This window comes from Aureobasidium pullulans (assembly GCF_000721785.1).
Source record: "Aureobasidium pullulans EXF-150 unplaced genomic scaffold scaffold_3, whole genome shotgun sequence".
Taxonomy (NCBI): domain Eukaryota; kingdom Fungi; phylum Ascomycota; class Dothideomycetes; order Dothideales; family Saccotheciaceae; genus Aureobasidium; species Aureobasidium pullulans.
In genome coordinates, this window is record NW_021941023.1 from 1883035 (window position 1) to 1900854 (window position 17820).

Sequence of the window (17820 nt, forward strand, 5' to 3'; positions counted from 1 at the left end):
GCGTGGTCGGTGCAGTTGTGTAGCCGGAAGATTTCGAGGTGGTTCGCAGCAGCATCCACCCATTCGGTTCGGCTTGCATATCCAAAACACAGCTCGACCCCGATGCTCATCCTCGCCATCCAGACATCAGTTAAAAAGAGAGCGAGCCTTCCCGCTGTACCTGCATCCGAGTTTTCTTTTGATGTCAATGACTTGAACCGCATGCGCGCATTTTGCATTGCTATCTTCGATTCTGGCATACATTTCTCATCTGGGTCTCTTTCCTTCTTGTCTTCCGTCGAGCGTCAATTCGATATCTCTCTATCAATGAGTAGTGGTGGTTGCGCCTGCTAATCCAAATCCGCCCGCTCTTGCACATACCTCTCATTTTACTAGTACGTAACGAAGCACATGCTCCTTCTATCTCTCACATCGCCCCGCCAAAGCACATGCAAATTCCCAGAGGCGCCTTCCTCAAAGACACCCATACATATACACAAGCCAAAGAAAGAGCGAGTCAGAGACTTCGCACCCTCTCCGAGCAAAGCGCACTTCGATTCTTCTCTCTTAACCTCTCAATCTTCCATCAACCTTCCTTACTCTCTTCCTCTCAACTCTTCTTGAATTGACATCACCCATCTTCTTCATCTCTTGCATTCTGTCCCGAGTGGCGCAACATTGATAGCATAGCTTCTGTGCTCATCAACCTCCTTGTCCGATAGATACAACGCATTACACCTTGTTATCAACCCCCTCGGCAAGCGGTACCCTTTCATCTCGTTCATCAGTCTCTGTACGGTCCACTCAGGTGATTGCCTTTCTTCATCCCGCTCGAGGATAGCGCTGACTAGAGATCCAGCGAAGCATGTCAAGCATGGCCGACACTCAGGGTCAGCGTGGCAACAACTACAATCACAACCGCGACAACCAGGCCATGGGCCAGCGTGGTCCTGGTTACGGTCAGCCCTTGGCTCGTAACAACAACAGCAACTACCACGCCGGCTACGGTTCGCAGCGAGGCCACACGGCTGCCAACATGGCGGCTCTGACTCATGGTCTTCAGGGCATGAACTTCCAAGATGCCGCCTACTCGGCTCAATCCAAGGCCGCCACCATGGCTGCCGCCGGTCATCAGTTCAACGGTCTTCCCATGCCCGCCGCTCTCTGGGGTGCCACCAATCAACTCATGTTCCCGGGAGGCCATGCCTACCCCACCCAGGTTCATCAGCACAACCCAGGCCTGTACACTCCCATGGCTGCTCAGTACATCCCTCACGGCTATCATCATCAGCAGCATGACAACAGTCCCATGTCCCAGGCTTGGACACCCAGTCATACTACTGGCGAGGTTCCTACCCTCATCACTCCTCGTCGTGATTCAGTCTCGTCCAACGAGAACGACGCTCCTGGTACTCCTTCATACGCCGGCTATCACACCTTCCATCAGGTGCCTGGCGTTGCCATCGTCAACCGCTCCCCCAGTGGCATGTACACACAGAGCTCGCCTTCGCCCACTCAGGTCCTCGCTCCTTATGGTATGCCCTTGTCCAAGATGGCCGAGAACCGCAGCATCTCTCCAAGCCTGCACATGCTCGTCAACAAGGAGCCACCCATCCCTCAGGCCATTCCTGCTCCCAGCTCTCCGTTGAAGCCTCTCGACAGAGCTCTTGAAAACATTCGCGGCGAGACCAACGTCTACATTCGTGGTCTGCATCCCGAGACGACCGATGAGATGCTTGAAGGCTGGGGCAAGCGCTTCGGCGACATTCGCAGCTCCAAGTCGATCATCGATCACTCAACCGGTCTTTGCAAAGGGTGAGTCTGACTCGTGTCGATAGTGCTCGACGACATGCTGACATTGACCTCGCAGCTTTGGCTTCGTGAAGTACCACAACTACGAAGACGCCGAGAACTGTATCCGCGGCTTCCACTACCTTGGCTACGAAGTTAGCTTTGCCAGAGTACGTTTTCTCATCCAACCGATCATCATCCAAGACTTGCCTGCTGACTGCTCTTCCAGGAATCTTTCTACTCCAAGCTCAAGACGTTCGCTGATGAGGGTAACACCAACCTCTACGTTTCCAATCTGCCCAAGTCTCTGAATGAGCACGAACTTGCATCTGTCTTCACTCCTCACAAGGTCTGCTCGGCTCGAATCCTCAGGGATAAGAACGGCACCTGTCGCGGAGTCGGCTTTGCTCGGTGAGTCTTGCATCTGCACTTCTTGTTCCATCTGAATGCCATCTGACAAAGGTTCTCAGTTTCGAATCCAGAACGGTCTGCGAGGAAGTCATCAAGAAATTCAACAACTACAAAGTCAACGTCGGAGGCGAAGAGTACACCATTCAGATTCGCTTTGCCGACACCCAGGAGCAGAAGCAGCTCAAGCAGCAGACCGCCGCCGCTCGCCAGTTCCGCTCTGCTGAGTACGAGTACGCCACCCAGGCCCACAAGGCGGGCTACTCTTCCAGTCGTGGCTCCTACGTCTCCAACAACGAGTTCGAGACGTACATGACGACCAGGTCAGTCCATCTTCAAACTATGTTGAGGTTCCCAGCTGACATGTGTGATACAGTGTTCCTGTTCAGAACCAGCGCTGGTCCCAGTCTGCTCTCCGCGGCATTCCTGGCCGCGCACCGCTTGCCGCCCTGACTTATGGCAACAACGTCCAATACCCCACTGCTCAGGCCAATGGTGGCGCCAACTCGGAGAACCAGCCTCCCACTCGCAGCGACATCGCCGACCCCAAGTCGATGGTCAGCTCTTCGCCCGCCATCGCTCGTGGCGATCAGGGTGCTGTCGACTCGACACCATCAGAGGATCAGATTCTCTGAATGATCTACGATTGACGACTGATGAGCCAAGGAAAGCGCCCTTGCCCTTAAGGATTGCAGGTTTCACAGCACAACTTGGCACCTTTTCTTATCTCGCAGCATACTTTGGAACGACAAACATACACAGCATCTCTTCAACACGCTCACCATGTTTTTGCTACTCGCCGTCCGGGGCTTACCGGTCATTCTCAGCATTTCCTTTGCCTTGTAATCATGTCGTCAACAAGGCTGTATCACACACCGCATGCACACACTTTTTGATCCCGCCTTCGCCGGTACTGCATCTACTTTTTTCACCAACCATTGCTGCTTGTCTCGTTTTGTTCCGTCTTTTCTTCTTTCTTTTGTTTTCTTTCGGCTGTCATAAGTAATGAACGGGATGTTTTATTAAACGAGATATGAATCAGAGCACAACATTTGCTACATGGCACAGAGCGAGACTGATCGAGAGGCTTGCTTGTAACGAGTATGGGATATTGTGGCTGGAGTTCAAAAGTAGATAATCAAAATGCGATCAATGTCAGCCTACCGTTTTCTCCTGTCTTACCTCGTGTTGTCTTTGGGTCTTATCACAGGTGACAGGGTTCACGCCCGCGTAGTCTCGGGTGGAGCTCGATAACATGTCAAGCAAGTCAGGAGAAGAACGGGATGAGGACTGTGATGATCTATGCAACGAACCGAGATGCTCTGTATGCATAAAGGTATGATGAAACGCGGGCTACGGGCATGTTGATGTACCTCATCAGATGCACTGTCTGGTTGCACTCGAGTCATTTCTTGGAGAAGAAAGACATGATGTTTCCTTGACCCTTGGGGGCAGCCTTCTTATTCTTCGCAGCAGGGGGTGCAACGGCCACCTTGACCTTCTTGGGCTCGGGTTCCTCCTCCGAGAAGGACTCCCAGCCGGGTTCTTCTCGTGTCACTGCCAATGATGTCAGTTTTGAATTGGAGAGATGTTGTAGAGGCAAACATACCGAGATAACCTTCTTCGTCTTGGACCGTCTTCTTCTTCATTACTCTCCTTCTGCCTCGTCTGCGGCCACCAGCCACGATGACCTTCTCTTCGGGTTCTTCCTTCTTCTGCGGCTCGGATTTGGCATCAGATTCATCTGCTGCGGGCTCTGGAGTGACTGCTGCGGGTGTTTTGGCGGGTGCGTCCGTCATCGGTTCGTCTAGATGATTGTCAGCATTTGGAAGAGCAATTGCTAGATTAAATCGTTTTCCCACCTTCCATATCCATCATGCGGCGCAGTGCTTCCTCTCTCTCTTTCTTAGATTTGCCTCCCGTCTCTGTGATTGCGCCCTCGTCAAGCATAGCAGCATCCTCGTCGTCGGCTTCCTCATCAGATAGGTCGTGCATAGGCTCTGCTCTGGTTATCAGCGCTTCTGTTTCTACCAGAGTATGGATATACCAATACTGACCATCTTCTTTCACAGCCGGCTCCAACGCAGGAGAAGCTTCGGCAGAAGATTCAGTCGCTTGACTGTCGGCTTTTGGTCTGGCTTTGGCAAATGCTTTGAACAGGCTCGAACCTTCGCGTTTCAGAGGTGCTGTCTTGGTAGCGGCAGGTTTTGACGAGGCTTGTGTTGAAGCTTGCGACGAGTCAGGGGTGGACCTGGCTGATGTGGAACTCTTCGAAGTTCCTTTGGCTGAAGGTCGACTGGAGGCGAACATGGACTTGGCCGGGTTCGCAGGTGCTGCGTTGGGAGGAGGCGGTTGCTTTTGAGCACGCATGGGGCGGCGCTACGGGCAGAATGTCAACGGTTGGCTCTGTGATGAGCGCCCAGTGGAGTCTTACCTTGACCTGAGAATTTTGGATGATGCCATACTGCTTGGACGTCTCCAGCAGGTCCTCGTTGACGGCCGTGGCCATGATGGCACGATTGCATTCTGTCAAGACATGCAGATCCTGCTTGGCGTTAGCAGTGAAATGGACATGCAGGGCTGGAGTTGGAAATACGTTGAGCTTGCCAGGTTGAATACTGTAGACGTGTATCGACAGCACTTGGTCGAAGGTTGACTTTGCAGCTGCGTGACGAGGTGGTTTAGCAAGAAATTCAGACTTGTGCGGAAGAGCGAGACTGACCATCGAGATGGTCCTGATCTACCAAGAGTATCGATGTTGCTTGGTATTCTCGGATCTCTGGCTGGTCGTGGTTGTGGGTGGGGCTACTAGGCGCAGGACTACTTCGCATGGTCTTGTCCGGGCCATGTTGGCTCTCTACGGCCTTGTCTTCTGCTTGTTCCAACGAGATTGTTTTTCTTCCGGTGATCAGATATGTGGCATGCAGCGTAGTCGGCTTCTTTGTGTTCTGGCTGTGATGGAAGTCGTAGAGCATCTGTTTGGCGAGATTACTATGCACTCGGAGTGCTCGACTCAGCGTACGGTAGCTGACCTGCGCAATCATCAAAATCGGTTCAGATATGGTATGCCTGCCGTACTCACTGTCTGCCCATCATTCAGCACATTGGCCGACAGATATTCGATATAATCACTGGCCATCATGTTGCTTAGATTACCTTGCAGTAAATTGAAGAGCAGCCATCAACCGCGAAGGGTGACGCGTTTCACCTTCCGAAACGCGTCGCCGTGTTTAAAGTGGCTTGGCGTTGTCTTCCTTCCTTCCCTCTGCACTCCAACTCAGTGCTTCATGGCTTCCAGTCTTGTGCTTGTTCACAGTGTCATACACTACTGTCTCACTCCCTGGAAGTACTATCTCGAGACACATTGTCACAAATCTGACTTGATTCACAGGGGAGAATACGGGGTTGAGATAGCATGCTCTTGGGTTCTTCTCGACTCGAGACATGATTCAGATAGGTAAATAAGACCTGAAAGACGATTCTGTATACGAAAACGTCGTCAAGATATACTGCGTATATAATGGTACACTCTGCAGACCAAAGAGCTCCATACTTCAACATCGCTCTCCTAAACAACCATGACTACCACTCTATCTGCCCTTTCCACCACTCTCGACCAGATGGCTAGCTTGACACCCTCTGAGCTGCAAGCCGCATTGGACGCATACGCACTTACTCCGGGCCAGGAACAAGTACTGCGTGAGCTCCTGAGCCGTTTCGTCGGTTCTGTAACCTCACCTGAATCCTCTCCTCCCAGCCAGCTACCATCAGTGTCGAACAACCCCTGGAAGGTCTTTCGCCGTATCGAAGCACTCAACATCCCAGATCACTTCCAGAGCATCCTCAACCTGGGTTCTGCATCTTTCGTCAACTCGTACGATGATGCTGTCATTCACGATAACTTGATGCCTGCTACCCGTCGCGCCCAGCAGCAAAGCGTGCAGCGATTGCGTGAACTCTTCACCGCACTGGCACTGTATGACATAGCCAGATCTCGCTTTGCACGCTTCTCGGGGAACAGGTTGTCGGACCGCATGAAGGACGAGCTGAATTCGCTACTCCGTGGATGCGATGCTTCTCAACAGTACAAAGTGGGCAAGAATCTGGACCACATCTGCAAGATTTTCGGTCCGGGTTGCGTCTTCTACTTGGACGGCTGTCTATCCAATGATTTGTGAGTTTCCTTTGTTGATAGGATGTTATTGAGAAGATTAGTAGCTGACATGGAAGTAGCTTGTGCAAGAAGTTCACTAGCAGTGGACAGTATCACGACGGTGCCGTCGAGCATCTCAGTGCACTGGGCTTGAAACAGTTGGCTGAGGAGAGCCGTGCTAACGAATTCGCTAGACACGCCAGGTGTCTGTCAGTGTCCTACCTCGAGCTGAGGACAAGCCAGATGTGAGGCTCGTACGCAAAGTGTGACGCTTGATGGAGATGACTGCACATACCGTCTTTGGACTGCTGGACTGGAAGGACGTGTGCACAGGCGTTTCAAGGTTCGAGGGAGATGGAGAAGTTGTAGTAACTTGAACTCGAATTATTGTCATTAGGGTATAAAACTTTCAACTCGCTGAACTAATGGGTATCAATGCGTCCCCTCATGGTCGTAACTGGTGTGATTCGTGTCTCTCTTGTGGTGTATCCATGACTGGTCGTGAATGCCGAAACAGGATGTATGAATCAAGAACTGCGGGAGCGAGCTATGCCGCTGAGCCGTGGTGAAGGTGGCGTGTGAGCTTCGAGACCGTCTGTATTGGATCGATGGGCAGTCGGCGTCGTGGTATGTCGTCGATGTCTTCGATGTCATGGAAGGTGCTCCATAAGCCCTCAGACTCCTTTCGTACTCGCTCCCGCTCACTAGACCGCACTTGTTGTCTTGCGGCGTCGGCCTCCACCTCTGCCGCAAGTGAGGCAGGAGATGATGATGTCGAAGACAGCGACGATTCCGTTGATGATGGCCTTGAGGGCGGCACCGATGGCGTTGACGACAGCCATCAAGGCCGAGCCGATGGCGCGGAACACCGAGGTGATCTGGCATCCGGATTAGTTACTGTGATAGATGGAATCTGCAAAGGGTTATATAAGACTTACGCAAGATACAACGGCACCCATTGTGTTGTTATGTTCGAGTGTGTGTTTTGTATGTGTGTTTGTCTGGAGAAATGTGCACCGAATGGGCAAAGGAAGTTGGGTTTGTGGTGGTGTTTATTGTTTTGCGAAGGACGCGAGGAATGTGGGAGAAGGTTGGTGATGGGTGTTGTGAAACCGCGAAACAGCAGGAGCACTTATATCTTCACCATTGATGTGACGGATCGAAGACGCATGATATCACACACCATTTTTTCTTTCCTAATCTCGAAAAGCAGGAAATTTTCTCTAGCCGCCCAGCAACCAAGGCATCCGATGCCATGGATGCCATACACCAATTTCAAGTCTGCTCTATATTCGGGAATAATCTACAAGGTTCCGGTTTGACCCTTACCTCATGCGCTCGCCGCACCATGCAGCTTCTGCGGCTCTACACCCAATGCGGCTCCTAATGTGCAACAACAAGCGGCCGTCGACATCAGTCGCTTTGGAAGACGACACAAGATCAGGGACGAAGGTTGGAAACTTGGAAGATCTACAACTCCTTTGACAGGTGCTAGCGGAGATTAACATTGATGTCATGACATGATCAGCCACACCTGTACCACACCAGCCACTGTCATTTTCCAAACCTTCATGGCTTTGTTTTTACGACACAGGTCAGACATCATAGGAAGAGTCATCTGCGCTTCCTGCATGGACTACAGCATCATTTTCAATCACGATGATGGTCCGCGATAAGCACCAACCCTTGCAGATTCGTCTAGCCGGACTATGCAAGATGCTCGTATCGTTTCTCGAACAGAAGCCGCATCATGACGCGCTGCCAAGTTCATCTACCATTATCATCAATCATGAGCTCGAAAGATCGGAAAGGATCCGACATGAGGTTACCAGCGGAAACGCTACGAGCAGGAAAGAGTCTCTTGTACGACGTGTGCACCTTGAAATGCTTGTCCTGAACCGAAATCCGGTCTCTCGACCTTCGCGCTCAGTATTGTCAATGTTCTGGCCTCCTTGCAAGAGACGCGACGCATCGCGATGTGGTGACATTCGTATTCAGGACGTTGTGAGTAAAGGCTAAACGGGCACGTCGTCAGCAATGTATGTGGTTAGAACGGTGTCTAAAGATAGCGTCTTCGGCAGTAAACACCATGGTGGCCGCCAGACTCGATTCTTTTAGGAGAGGTCGAGTGCATTGAGCACCTGGTAGTGTTCTTAACTATGTAATGCGCTTTTGAAGAGGCGCGGGAAGTCCTTAAGCAGCATCATCATGCAAGTAGATGATGGTTCACTATGACAGTATCCGAGTCTCGTCATACAACATCCAGATTATCTTGTGATTAGGTCTTTTGTGATATGGGCTTTCGAAGGCACTCATCCTGACTTTTCTAACGCTTGTCGCATCCGGACTTGACGGATGCATCATCTTCTCCGTATGTTCTGGCTTTGTGGAAAGACTGGTTCATCTGCGAGCCGGGGTCTGACAAACAAGTTGGAATGGACTATGCAAATGCCCTTCCACATGCGTTGATGCGTTTGAAAGCCATCGCCAATGTACAAGTAAATCACGCTCGCAACATGTTTCGTGGCCACAACTCGCAAGAACAGCCAAATCTCTGTATGTCTAATAGACATAAATATATGGCATGGTTTCGACACTGGTGACTATACCTAAAGCTGATATTGACCACGTACGAGAGCTCGACAAAGACAAGTCTGCTGTTGAGGGGATGACCCTGACAGAGTTGAAATTGCTTGGGTGAGTGTGCGCCTCTGCTTCGGGTAGATGGACTTGGGAGCACTGGTGAGGAACGGCAGCAAGGAGCTCTGTACGAGATAAGCATAGTTGGCTTCGAGATATGTCAGTATTCGAGTAGCTGGAGGGTCTGCGTGAAGCAGTGTTTGCAGGCAGTGTTTCCTCGTAGAGATGCAGTGTCGACTGACGTATCAATTGCTGCCAGCGTTAGCCGAGGACGCCCACACGCGAGAATACCTTCAAGGCGCGCACGGGCCACGTTTGAAGCAGAGCAGCGATTGAGAGCAGACAACGACAGCAACAAGGCCAATTGCTGATATTCACTCCACCCACCCTCTATCACCCCTCACGTGAGTCTTTGCCGCCGTCTCTCGCTCCTGCTCAATCCTGACAAGTCGCCCGTCCGACAGATCTCCCTCCATCGCAACCATGGACCAAGCAAAGCTCCAACGTCTTCAAAATGCCGTGCGCATCGGTATGATCTCTCGATACATGTGAATTATGTGCCCCGCTAACCCATGCCGCAGGGTAAGCCTCGAATCCTCGCCGAATCCTCAAAAGCGCGCGCCGAAACTGATGGATTGTGAAAAATAGCGGAAAGGGTACTCCCAGAAGAAAGGTCAAGAAGGTCAACAGATCCGGTGGTGGTGACGACAAGAAGCTCCAGGCCGCTCTCAAGAAGATGAACGTCCAGCCCATTCCCGCCATTGAGGAGGTCAACATGTTCAAGTCGGACGGCAACGTCATCCACTTCGCCGCCCCCAAGGGTGAGTCGCCAAAGAACAAGCCCCTCGTCGCGCCCACCCATCTATTGACACGTGCCCACTACAGTTCACGCCGCCATCCCCTCCAACACCTTCGCCATCTACGGCAACGGTGAGGACAAGGAGCTGACCGAGCTCGTCCCCGGCATCCTCAACCAGCTTGGCCCCGACTCGCTCGCTTCCCTCCGCAAGCTCGCTGAGAGCTACCAGAGCATGCAGAAGGGCGTTGAGGGTGAGAACAAGGAGCAGGACGATGATGACATCCCCGACCTTGTCGAGGGCGAGAACTTCGAGGGCAAGGCTGACGTCGAGTAAACGTCGCCAATCAACAATCCCCGACTGCAATAAAAGCAAAAATCTACTTGTCAATCGCATTTCCTTCTCGTCACGCTGCTTCCGGTGCTGCGTGTGGCAATCCGGTCATCTTTCGTCTTCTGTTATGCCCGGGATGAGCTAGGATTGATCTCGATACAATCCCGCCATCCCTATGAATGTACGTTCCCAACCTCTGGCAAGCTTGGCTGTAGACCATGTATTATGACTCGGAGTCTGTTGGTCTCATACAGGCCTAAATGGAATGCTGAATGCAGGTTCATGTGCCTTTCGGTATGCAGTACAGTAGCTTGGGCAACCTTTCACTTCCGAATTGTGAATGTGTCTATTATTTGCTTTGCGCCATGTGCGTTGCTTCTGATGCCACAGTTACCAAATTCTTGTCCTTCATTCCTCCCATCCTAATTTTGATGTGCATCCTGTCACTGGGACTTTCATCGCCGCTCCATACTAATTAACCTCCTGGAGATCTATGCATCACGAACGCCAACTTGTGATTATGAGGGTCCAGCAAGTCCGTTCAGCAGTCATCTACAAAGGCCGACCTTTGAGAAACAACCTCAAAGGAACGAGTGAGCAAGGTCAACAAAGGAACCAGGAAAATATCAAGGTAGGCCACGATATACCAATAAGAGACATGTTCGTGGCAGTGGAGAAAAGTTCAGGCATCCAGATGCCTGCAAAAATTAGAGATGTGCTCAGTCGCTATGATGAACTCAACCTCCATCGAGTACATGTAGTCTCGCTATGTCCAAGTCCTTATGTTTGATTGTCATTGGTACTCGTACTGCAGGTCACGTCATGTTCGGCTTACCTACAGGTCTTGAGGATTTCACAAAGTTCAAAACTGTGCGGTTTTAGGGCCTTAGAACACCATCAGAACATCGACAGATCTTATTCAGTCTTCTTCCTATGCATAGAGCAAGCAAAAGAATAGATCACGCGATGCTCAAAACATCAAAAGAAGAAACCGACGCCTAAGAGATTCGAACTCTTGCTCCCGAAGGAAATAGATTTCTAGTCTATCGCTATAACCACTCAGCCAAAGCGCCCGATATGGATTGTTTGACTTGATGGTAATATGATTTTTGAGAGAGCGTGGGCTTGCGTTACAGAGAAACAGTTTGCCGCCAGATCGAACGATACCTTATCGGGCGCTCCGGCTGGGTGGGTACTGCGCGGCTTTTGCATCTGCGTGGCAAGCACACATATGCGCCGGTATTAGTACTCTAGACGAAGCGATGCTCTGTGTTTGATGCTGTCAAGTTATTTGATACATGAAGGCATGTTAAGAGATGTGCAAAGATGATCGCGATTCGAGTTCGAAGCTAATCTGTGTAATTGCTAAAAAGAACTTAATTTTTGTGCTACGTACGAGAGCCTTAGTTATATAACTTATGCGCTAAGAGCTGCTTATTTAGAGCCACTCCAATAACGCAATAACATCCTCCCCTACCTAGAGTTAAAGCACCTACTCTAACTGCTCTCGAAAATAGCTATATATAATAACAAATGAATTAACAAATGAAATCTCTATTACATGAATTAGTTGCAAGGCCTATAACTTTATATGTTAGTCTATAACTGTTAGTTATAGCTTTACATGCCATGTGTAGGCTACATATCGACTATATATAAAAGCGTAGTATAAAAAGTTAGTTATAACAACACCTTATGTACTATAGTAGCCTATTGCAACTTCTTTTATAAGCTGTAACACCTTTTATACCTTTATAAGACTATAGTCTAAGATACTATATCTTCTATAGCTCCTATACTCTCTTTCTCTCTTTAACATTAACATTACAAAAACTTCTAAACCTCTTAGATCTATATAGCTTCTACAATATTAACTTTAATAATATCTTTACTCCTTCCCTTATAACATAACTTATTACGCCTTCTTTAACCTTCTTCCTTCTATAACTTAACTTATTATAGCTTTTCTTTACTATAACTTCGGTCCTTCCTACTCCTAGTTCTCTTACTAGAACTAGCAAGCGCAGCGGTAATAGTAGTAAGCCTCCTTATAAGCCTAATAATAGAAAAGGGCCTCGTAGTTACTATTCTAGTAAGTAGATTATAGAACTACGTAAGTAAAGATCTTTTAGAGCTTATTATAGCGTGCTAACCTTAGTTGTAGGTGCCAAATCTTAGAAACTAGACCTAGCCTTTGCTCTTTAAGCCTACGAATTAGCTATAGCTCTTGCCGAATCTAGAGAATAGTACAACTTAGGCGTAGGAGCCTAAGCCTTTCTAGATCGTAATAACTACAACTTCCTAGTACCTACCTATTATCCTACCTTTAAAAAGGGAGATAGACGTAGCAAGACTAACACTATATACGGCCTAACTTCTCTTATCGGCTACATAAGTAGAAGAAGAACTATCTATAGAGGTTCTTACGCCTACGACTAGTGCTAGCGCGGTAAAGGAAACTTTGTAGACTACGTTATAGTTATAACTAACTAGGATTCTCTCTTTTCTAGTGCTTATACTAACTACGTAGGTCCTAATAGATATAAGGACTGCTCTTTCTATAGTAGTGAAGCTTTAGGTCCTACTAAAGCTCTAGTTATAGGTCTAGTTAGCGGAACTCGCCTAGTTACTCGTTCTAGGGCTATAACTTAGCCTAAGCGTAATGTAGAAGTCTAGGTAGTTATTCTAGTTTCTAGACGTGCTCGTGCTAGCACTGTTGCAGATTCTACTTGTTCTATAACTCCCCTTTCGCCTATTATAGGATCCTCTCGTTACGAAAGTCCTCCTAATAACCTCTATAACCTTAGTCTCTCTCCTTAACCTTGTCGTTAAGGTCCTCCTAGCACTATTCTAGAGAGTAGTCCTCCTCCTACTATTATAAGTAGCCCTCTTCCTACTATTATAAGTAGCCCTCTTCCTACTATTATAAGTAGCTCTAGAGGTCGTCCCGTTACTAGCGGAGTGTTTACAACTAGTAGAATCTAACACTTATAACTACTCCTACGTTCTAAATAGTAAGAGTTTATTAGAAGTGAGATTACCTAGATAGAAAACTCTTACATTATAGCTACCTAGAGAGAAGGAAACACTAAACTCTCCTTCTAACATCTTATTAATCCCGGTATTACTCGTAGTCGTCGCCTAGAGCTAAGTAATGCACTTACCTAGGGCTAGCTAGGATTAACTTAGTCCTTACTTATAACTAACATTCTAGTTATCTCTCCTTATAGTGTGTCTAACACCGGAGCTACTCGTATCTCTGCTCGTGCTCTAGGTTTATTATACCTATTATATAGAACCGAGTAGGCAATCGATAGACGTTACACTCGTTATAGTAGCATCGAGAGGGATAAGGGAAAGGAAAAGAAGTAGTTATAGAGTTACAACTTAGGTTTTAGGGGTCTCTTTTGTTTTTATTTAGATAGTAGAATGTTGCTTATCCTTTTCTTTTCTTTATTTAGAAGGCAACTACCTTCTTGTAGACTTAGATTATAGCAGAAAGTAGCTAACAATCTTACTCCTCTTATTCTAAACTATTGTCTAAACTTCCTTATAGGAGTTCTTTTCGTTCGTAAGGAATAACTACTCTTTTAAGTCTTAGGTAATTAAGAGTAATCGGTAGAGTCTATTATAGCAGTCTTAGTTGTTATAGAGTCTTATTACGAAGCTAGAGACTCTATTGCAACTAGGGTTATAGACTTATCTTGTCCTATAACTAGCTACTAACCTCGACGGTTAGCTAGCTCTTTTACGAGTGCCTTACTATTATCGATCTTATCGTATAGCACTTCTTTATCGTGCTATTCGCGCCGAAGCTCTACTATTATAAGAGCTTTCCTTACTACTAAAGCCTTTTAAGCGTCCTTAGGGCTAATAGTCTTCTATTTTAATAGTCTATTATCCTTACGGCGGCGTCTAAGTTTAACATAATGAGAGATTAGACTATCTATGTCTTTCTTTTCTCTTTCCCCTACTAGGAACCTTCATGCACCTATACGATAATTTAGGCCTAGAGCAAAGTTCTATAGCAACTTCTATTCGGCTTCTAAAAGAGTTAACTACGTCTTAACATTAGGGACCTTATGTTCTTCGCTATTAAGTGCATCTAGCACTTTAGGACTAGTAGGCTTTACCTCTAATCTCTTAATAGCCAGATTAGGCTTATTCTAGAAAGATTAGGCATTGTTGCAATAGGCTTTTATAAGCCTATTCCTATGCATTAGGTGTCGTAATACTCTTCCCTTAGGAGTCTTAAGTGCATACGTGCTAAGCTAGTGTACCTTTAGAATTTAATAAGGCCTAGTCTACTTAGGAACGAGTTTAGTTAGTTTCGGGTTCTATAATAGTACCTACTCGTTCTGTTTAAAGGCTGGCCCTTTATGCTCTTCTAACTTCTAAGAGTTAACGAGCTTAGCCTATATTGCCTTCTTTAAGAGCTTCTTATTTGTAAGGTGTCGGGCGTTCTATATAACGGTTTAACGCTTCTTATAATCTATAATAGCGATATTAAGCGGTCTAGCTTAATTCTTATCCTCTACGATGCGAGGGTTCTAGCCGTAGACAAGATAGAATAGACTAAAACTAGTGCCTAAGTGTTATCTACTTCTTACATAAAACACTGCTTTAGGGAGGAAGGATTCCTATAGAGAGAGCTCCTTTCTAACGTACATCTTCGTAAGAAGGCTACTAATAATACCGTTTAGGTTCTTATTCTTACTATTTATACGAGGGTAATAGGGCGTAGATAACTAGTAAAGGGTTCGGAGCTTATTATAAAGGTATTATACTACTCTCGAAACGAAATTCGTACTATTATCTAAAAGAATCTCCCTAGGAGCACTATAGGTACTATAGATTTCCTCGTACATAAAATTAGCTATTTCCTCGTCGTCGGTAGAGTATATAGCTTTTATAATAGGCTAGTTTATTACGTAGTCGATTGCAGTAATAATGTACTACTTTCTAGATAGAGAAGGGGGCAATAGGCTAATAACGTCTAAAGCCTAGCGTTCGAATGGCTATAACTCTATATTCACCTAGTAGAATGTAGTCTTATTCTCCTTGCTACTCTTCTTCTAGGTAATCTAATAAACAGGATAGTGTTTGCTAAAGTACTGAATGTCTCGAATTATAGATAGTTACTATGCTCTAGATTCTACGTGCCCTAGTAGGCTAGGAGATCCGAAATAGCTATAGTAGTTATGCATCTTCTCTAAGAAGTCTAGGCGTAGTGCTAGCTCTAAATAGGGTGCGAAACCCTTATTATAAGGTAGCCGATACTTTAGAGTAGGTATACTATCGTCTTTAGAGACTTAGAAGTTATCTAACTTCTCTTATAACAGCTGTTGCAAGTGTTAATCTTTAGGCAGATTTCTAGTCTACTTAAATGTAATTATTGCTTTAATAAAGACCTCGTCTTCATTACGTTTAAACCGCATTACATTAATGCGTTCTACTACATTTGCGGGTATATTGCCTATAAAATTAGGCCGCCTAGAAAGGGCATCGGGGATAATAGCCTTAGATCCTTTCCTATATCAAATATTAATATTAAACTCTAAGAACTCTTTAAACCATCTTACAACTCTTTTACTAGGAGTCTTTATAGTCTAGAGGTACTTTAGACTCTTATAATTAGTTAAGATAACCGTCGTAAAGCCGTTCTAAATGTAGTGTTCCTATTAGCGTAAGGCTTCCTTAATTGTAAGACCTTCCTTCTTATAGACTAGATAGTTTAGTTCGGCGTTTTTTAACTTACGTCTACCGAATGCAACAGGATGTAACTTACTATCCTAGCCTTCTTAATAGAGAACTAATCTAATAGCCCATTCGGAAGCATCTGTTTTAACCGTATAGGGTTTGTCCTTATCCGGTATAACAAGTATAGGTCCTATTATAAGTGCGTCCTTTAAAGTCTTAAAGGAAACAGTATACTACGCATTCTAGGAGATAGGTCGGCGTTTCTTTGCTCGTAAAGCTATATCCTCCTCTTTTAGGAGATCTAATAGAGGAGCTATAAGTTTCGTAAAGCCTTTTATATAGCGGCAGTAGTAACTTATAAGGCCGAGAAATTGTCGTACTTATTACGCATTTAATGGCGTAGGCTAGGTGTTAATAATATTAAGCTTGTCCTATAAGGGTTAGGTATAATTAGGAGTAATAAGATAACTATAGAACTCGACCTCTTATACACTGATAACACACTTCTTAGTAGAAGTAAAGAGTTTCTCTTATTATAGAGCTTTAAAGATCTCTTGCAAGTGTTATATATGTTCTTCCTTTATCCTTAAGAAGATAAGGATATTATCGAGGTAGATAACGCAAGTTTTCTATAAGAACTTCCGTAACACTCTATTTATAAGTATTTAAAAGGTTGCAGGGGCGTTATAAAGCCCGAAGGGCATAACAAGAAACTTATATTTGCCGTAGATAGTGTTAAAGGCAGTTTTTATAATAGACTTAGGGTCTATTAGCAACTGCTAAAATCTAGATACAAGATTAAGCTTCGTAAACTAGACTACTCCTATAAAAGCATCTGTTACCGGAGAGGCTAGGGTAGCCTCTACGACGAAGCCTAAGCCTCTAAGCGAGGCTTAGCACATATAAGTATATCTTTACTTTTAAAGACACCGATACTCGGGGCATCGATTAGTCTTTACTATTAGTAACTATATTACTAGCGGGACTTTATACGTTGCTATATACCTTTATACTCTTATAATTCTAATCGATCTACCTAAGGTAGTAGCCTATAGAGCCTAAAAACCCATCCGAGGTAGCGACTACTAGAAACGATACGCCTACCCTATCCGTAGGGTAAGACGGGTAAGACGTATAGACGCTAGTTACGGAATAATAACCGGCGACTCCTTAAGTAGACTAGCCGAGTCTCGAAGACATCGAGCGCTTAATCGCGAACGAAGAAGCTAGGGCCGAACTTCTCCGCTTACGCGCCGAGAATAAGGGTATTACCTTACGTACGTAGCGCATACGGAACGCTAGTAATACGCTAGCGTAACCTACCTCTAACGTAGGTAGCTAGCTTAACGAAATAGGGGCCTCGTACGCAGATCGTATAAGGACCGTACCCGTACTATACTCTCTTAAACTAAGCCCCTTAGGTAACGAGACGCCCCGTTCGGTCCTTACGTACGTACCGTCTAAGGTAATATAGGTCGCGGCATCTATACCGAGCAGAACTCGGAAATAACCCGATATTCTACCTTTTAACGGAAAGAAGATAGATAACGCTATCCTATTCTTAAACCGCCTAGGCCTCGCATTCGATAATAATAAGGCCTACTTCTAGACCGATAAGGATAAGATCGTCTATAGCCTAACCTACGTTCGGGGAGAAGCTAAAAAGAAGGCTATAAGAGAGTTCGGGGAGGACGCGCGTTATATAAAGACCTAGAAGGAGTTTAAGGATTTTATTATAAATACCGTCTAGGACCCCGTTAACTAGTAACTTACACTTATATATAAGTACGAGGATGCTATCTAGGGGCTAAACGAGTAGGTAGGCATATTCGCCGTACGCCTTAAGAATATCGAGAAGGAGTTCCCTAAGTAGTATACGGAACTGTAACGTATACGACACCTACTCGCTAAATTGCGATAGAGCCTTCGAACCGCTATCGTCGAGTCCGCGGAAGTACTATAGGACCGAGAGGCACTAATCTCGCGGTACGAGAGAATTAAGAACGCTAGGTTAATAGG

At 46.4% G+C, this 17820-nt stretch overlaps 6 protein-coding genes across 6 annotated transcripts; 3 read left to right on the top strand and 3 right to left on the bottom strand.

The window, feature by feature from the left end:
• Positions 1-1165: 1165 nt before the first annotated feature.
• Positions 1166-2631, top strand: M438DRAFT_266946 (RNA-binding domain-containing protein; the record flags this gene model as incomplete). The annotated part of the gene is made up of 4 exons (XM_029900145.1): positions 1166-1794; positions 1850-1940; positions 2000-2181; positions 2241-2631. The coding sequence occupies 4 exons, from the start codon at positions 1166-1168 to the stop codon at positions 2629-2631; spliced, it is 1293 nt and encodes a 430-aa protein (XP_029764330.1).
• A 627-nt stretch (positions 2632-3258) lies between these two features.
• Positions 3259-5327, bottom strand: M438DRAFT_343232 (uncharacterized protein). The gene is made up of 8 exons (XM_029904937.1): positions 5261-5327; positions 4901-5210; positions 4775-4842; positions 4613-4723; positions 4236-4557; positions 4041-4178; positions 3788-3985; positions 3259-3735 (listed from the first exon to the last, which is right to left on the bottom strand). The coding sequence occupies exons 1-8, from the start codon at positions 5318-5320 to the stop codon at positions 3584-3586; spliced, it is 1359 nt and encodes a 452-aa protein (XP_029764331.1). The 5' UTR covers positions 5321-5327; the 3' UTR covers positions 3259-3583.
• A 429-nt stretch (positions 5328-5756) lies between these two features.
• Positions 5757-6580, top strand: M438DRAFT_332599 (uncharacterized protein; the record flags this gene model as incomplete). Its single annotated transcript, XM_029903527.1, has 2 exons — positions 5757-6352; positions 6412-6580. 2 exons carry the CDS (start codon positions 5757-5759, stop codon positions 6578-6580), a joined length of 765 nt encoding a protein of 254 aa, XP_029764332.1.
• Positions 6581-7035: 455 nt separating this feature from the next.
• Positions 7036-7290, bottom strand: M438DRAFT_332600 (uncharacterized protein; the record flags this gene model as incomplete). Its single annotated transcript, XM_029903528.1, has 2 exons — positions 7036-7209; positions 7270-7290. 2 exons carry the CDS (start codon positions 7288-7290, stop codon positions 7036-7038), a joined length of 195 nt encoding a protein of 64 aa, XP_029764333.1.
• A 2147-nt stretch (positions 7291-9437) lies between these two features.
• On the top strand, positions 9438-10552 carry M438DRAFT_343235 (nascent polypeptide-associated complex subunit beta). The gene is made up of 3 exons (XM_029904938.1): positions 9438-9500; positions 9619-9792; positions 9857-10552. The coding sequence occupies exons 1-3, from the start codon at positions 9455-9457 to the stop codon at positions 10102-10104; spliced, it is 468 nt and encodes a 155-aa protein (XP_029764334.1). The 5' UTR covers positions 9438-9454; the 3' UTR covers positions 10105-10552.
• Positions 10553-15479: 4927 nt separating this feature from the next.
• On the bottom strand, positions 15480-15638 carry M438DRAFT_266678 (uncharacterized protein; the record flags this gene model as incomplete). Its single annotated transcript, XM_029900129.1, has 1 exon — positions 15480-15638. A coding segment is annotated over one exon (159 nt), but the record flags the coding sequence as incomplete, so codon positions are not given.
• Between the last annotated feature and the right edge of the window lie 2182 nt (positions 15639-17820).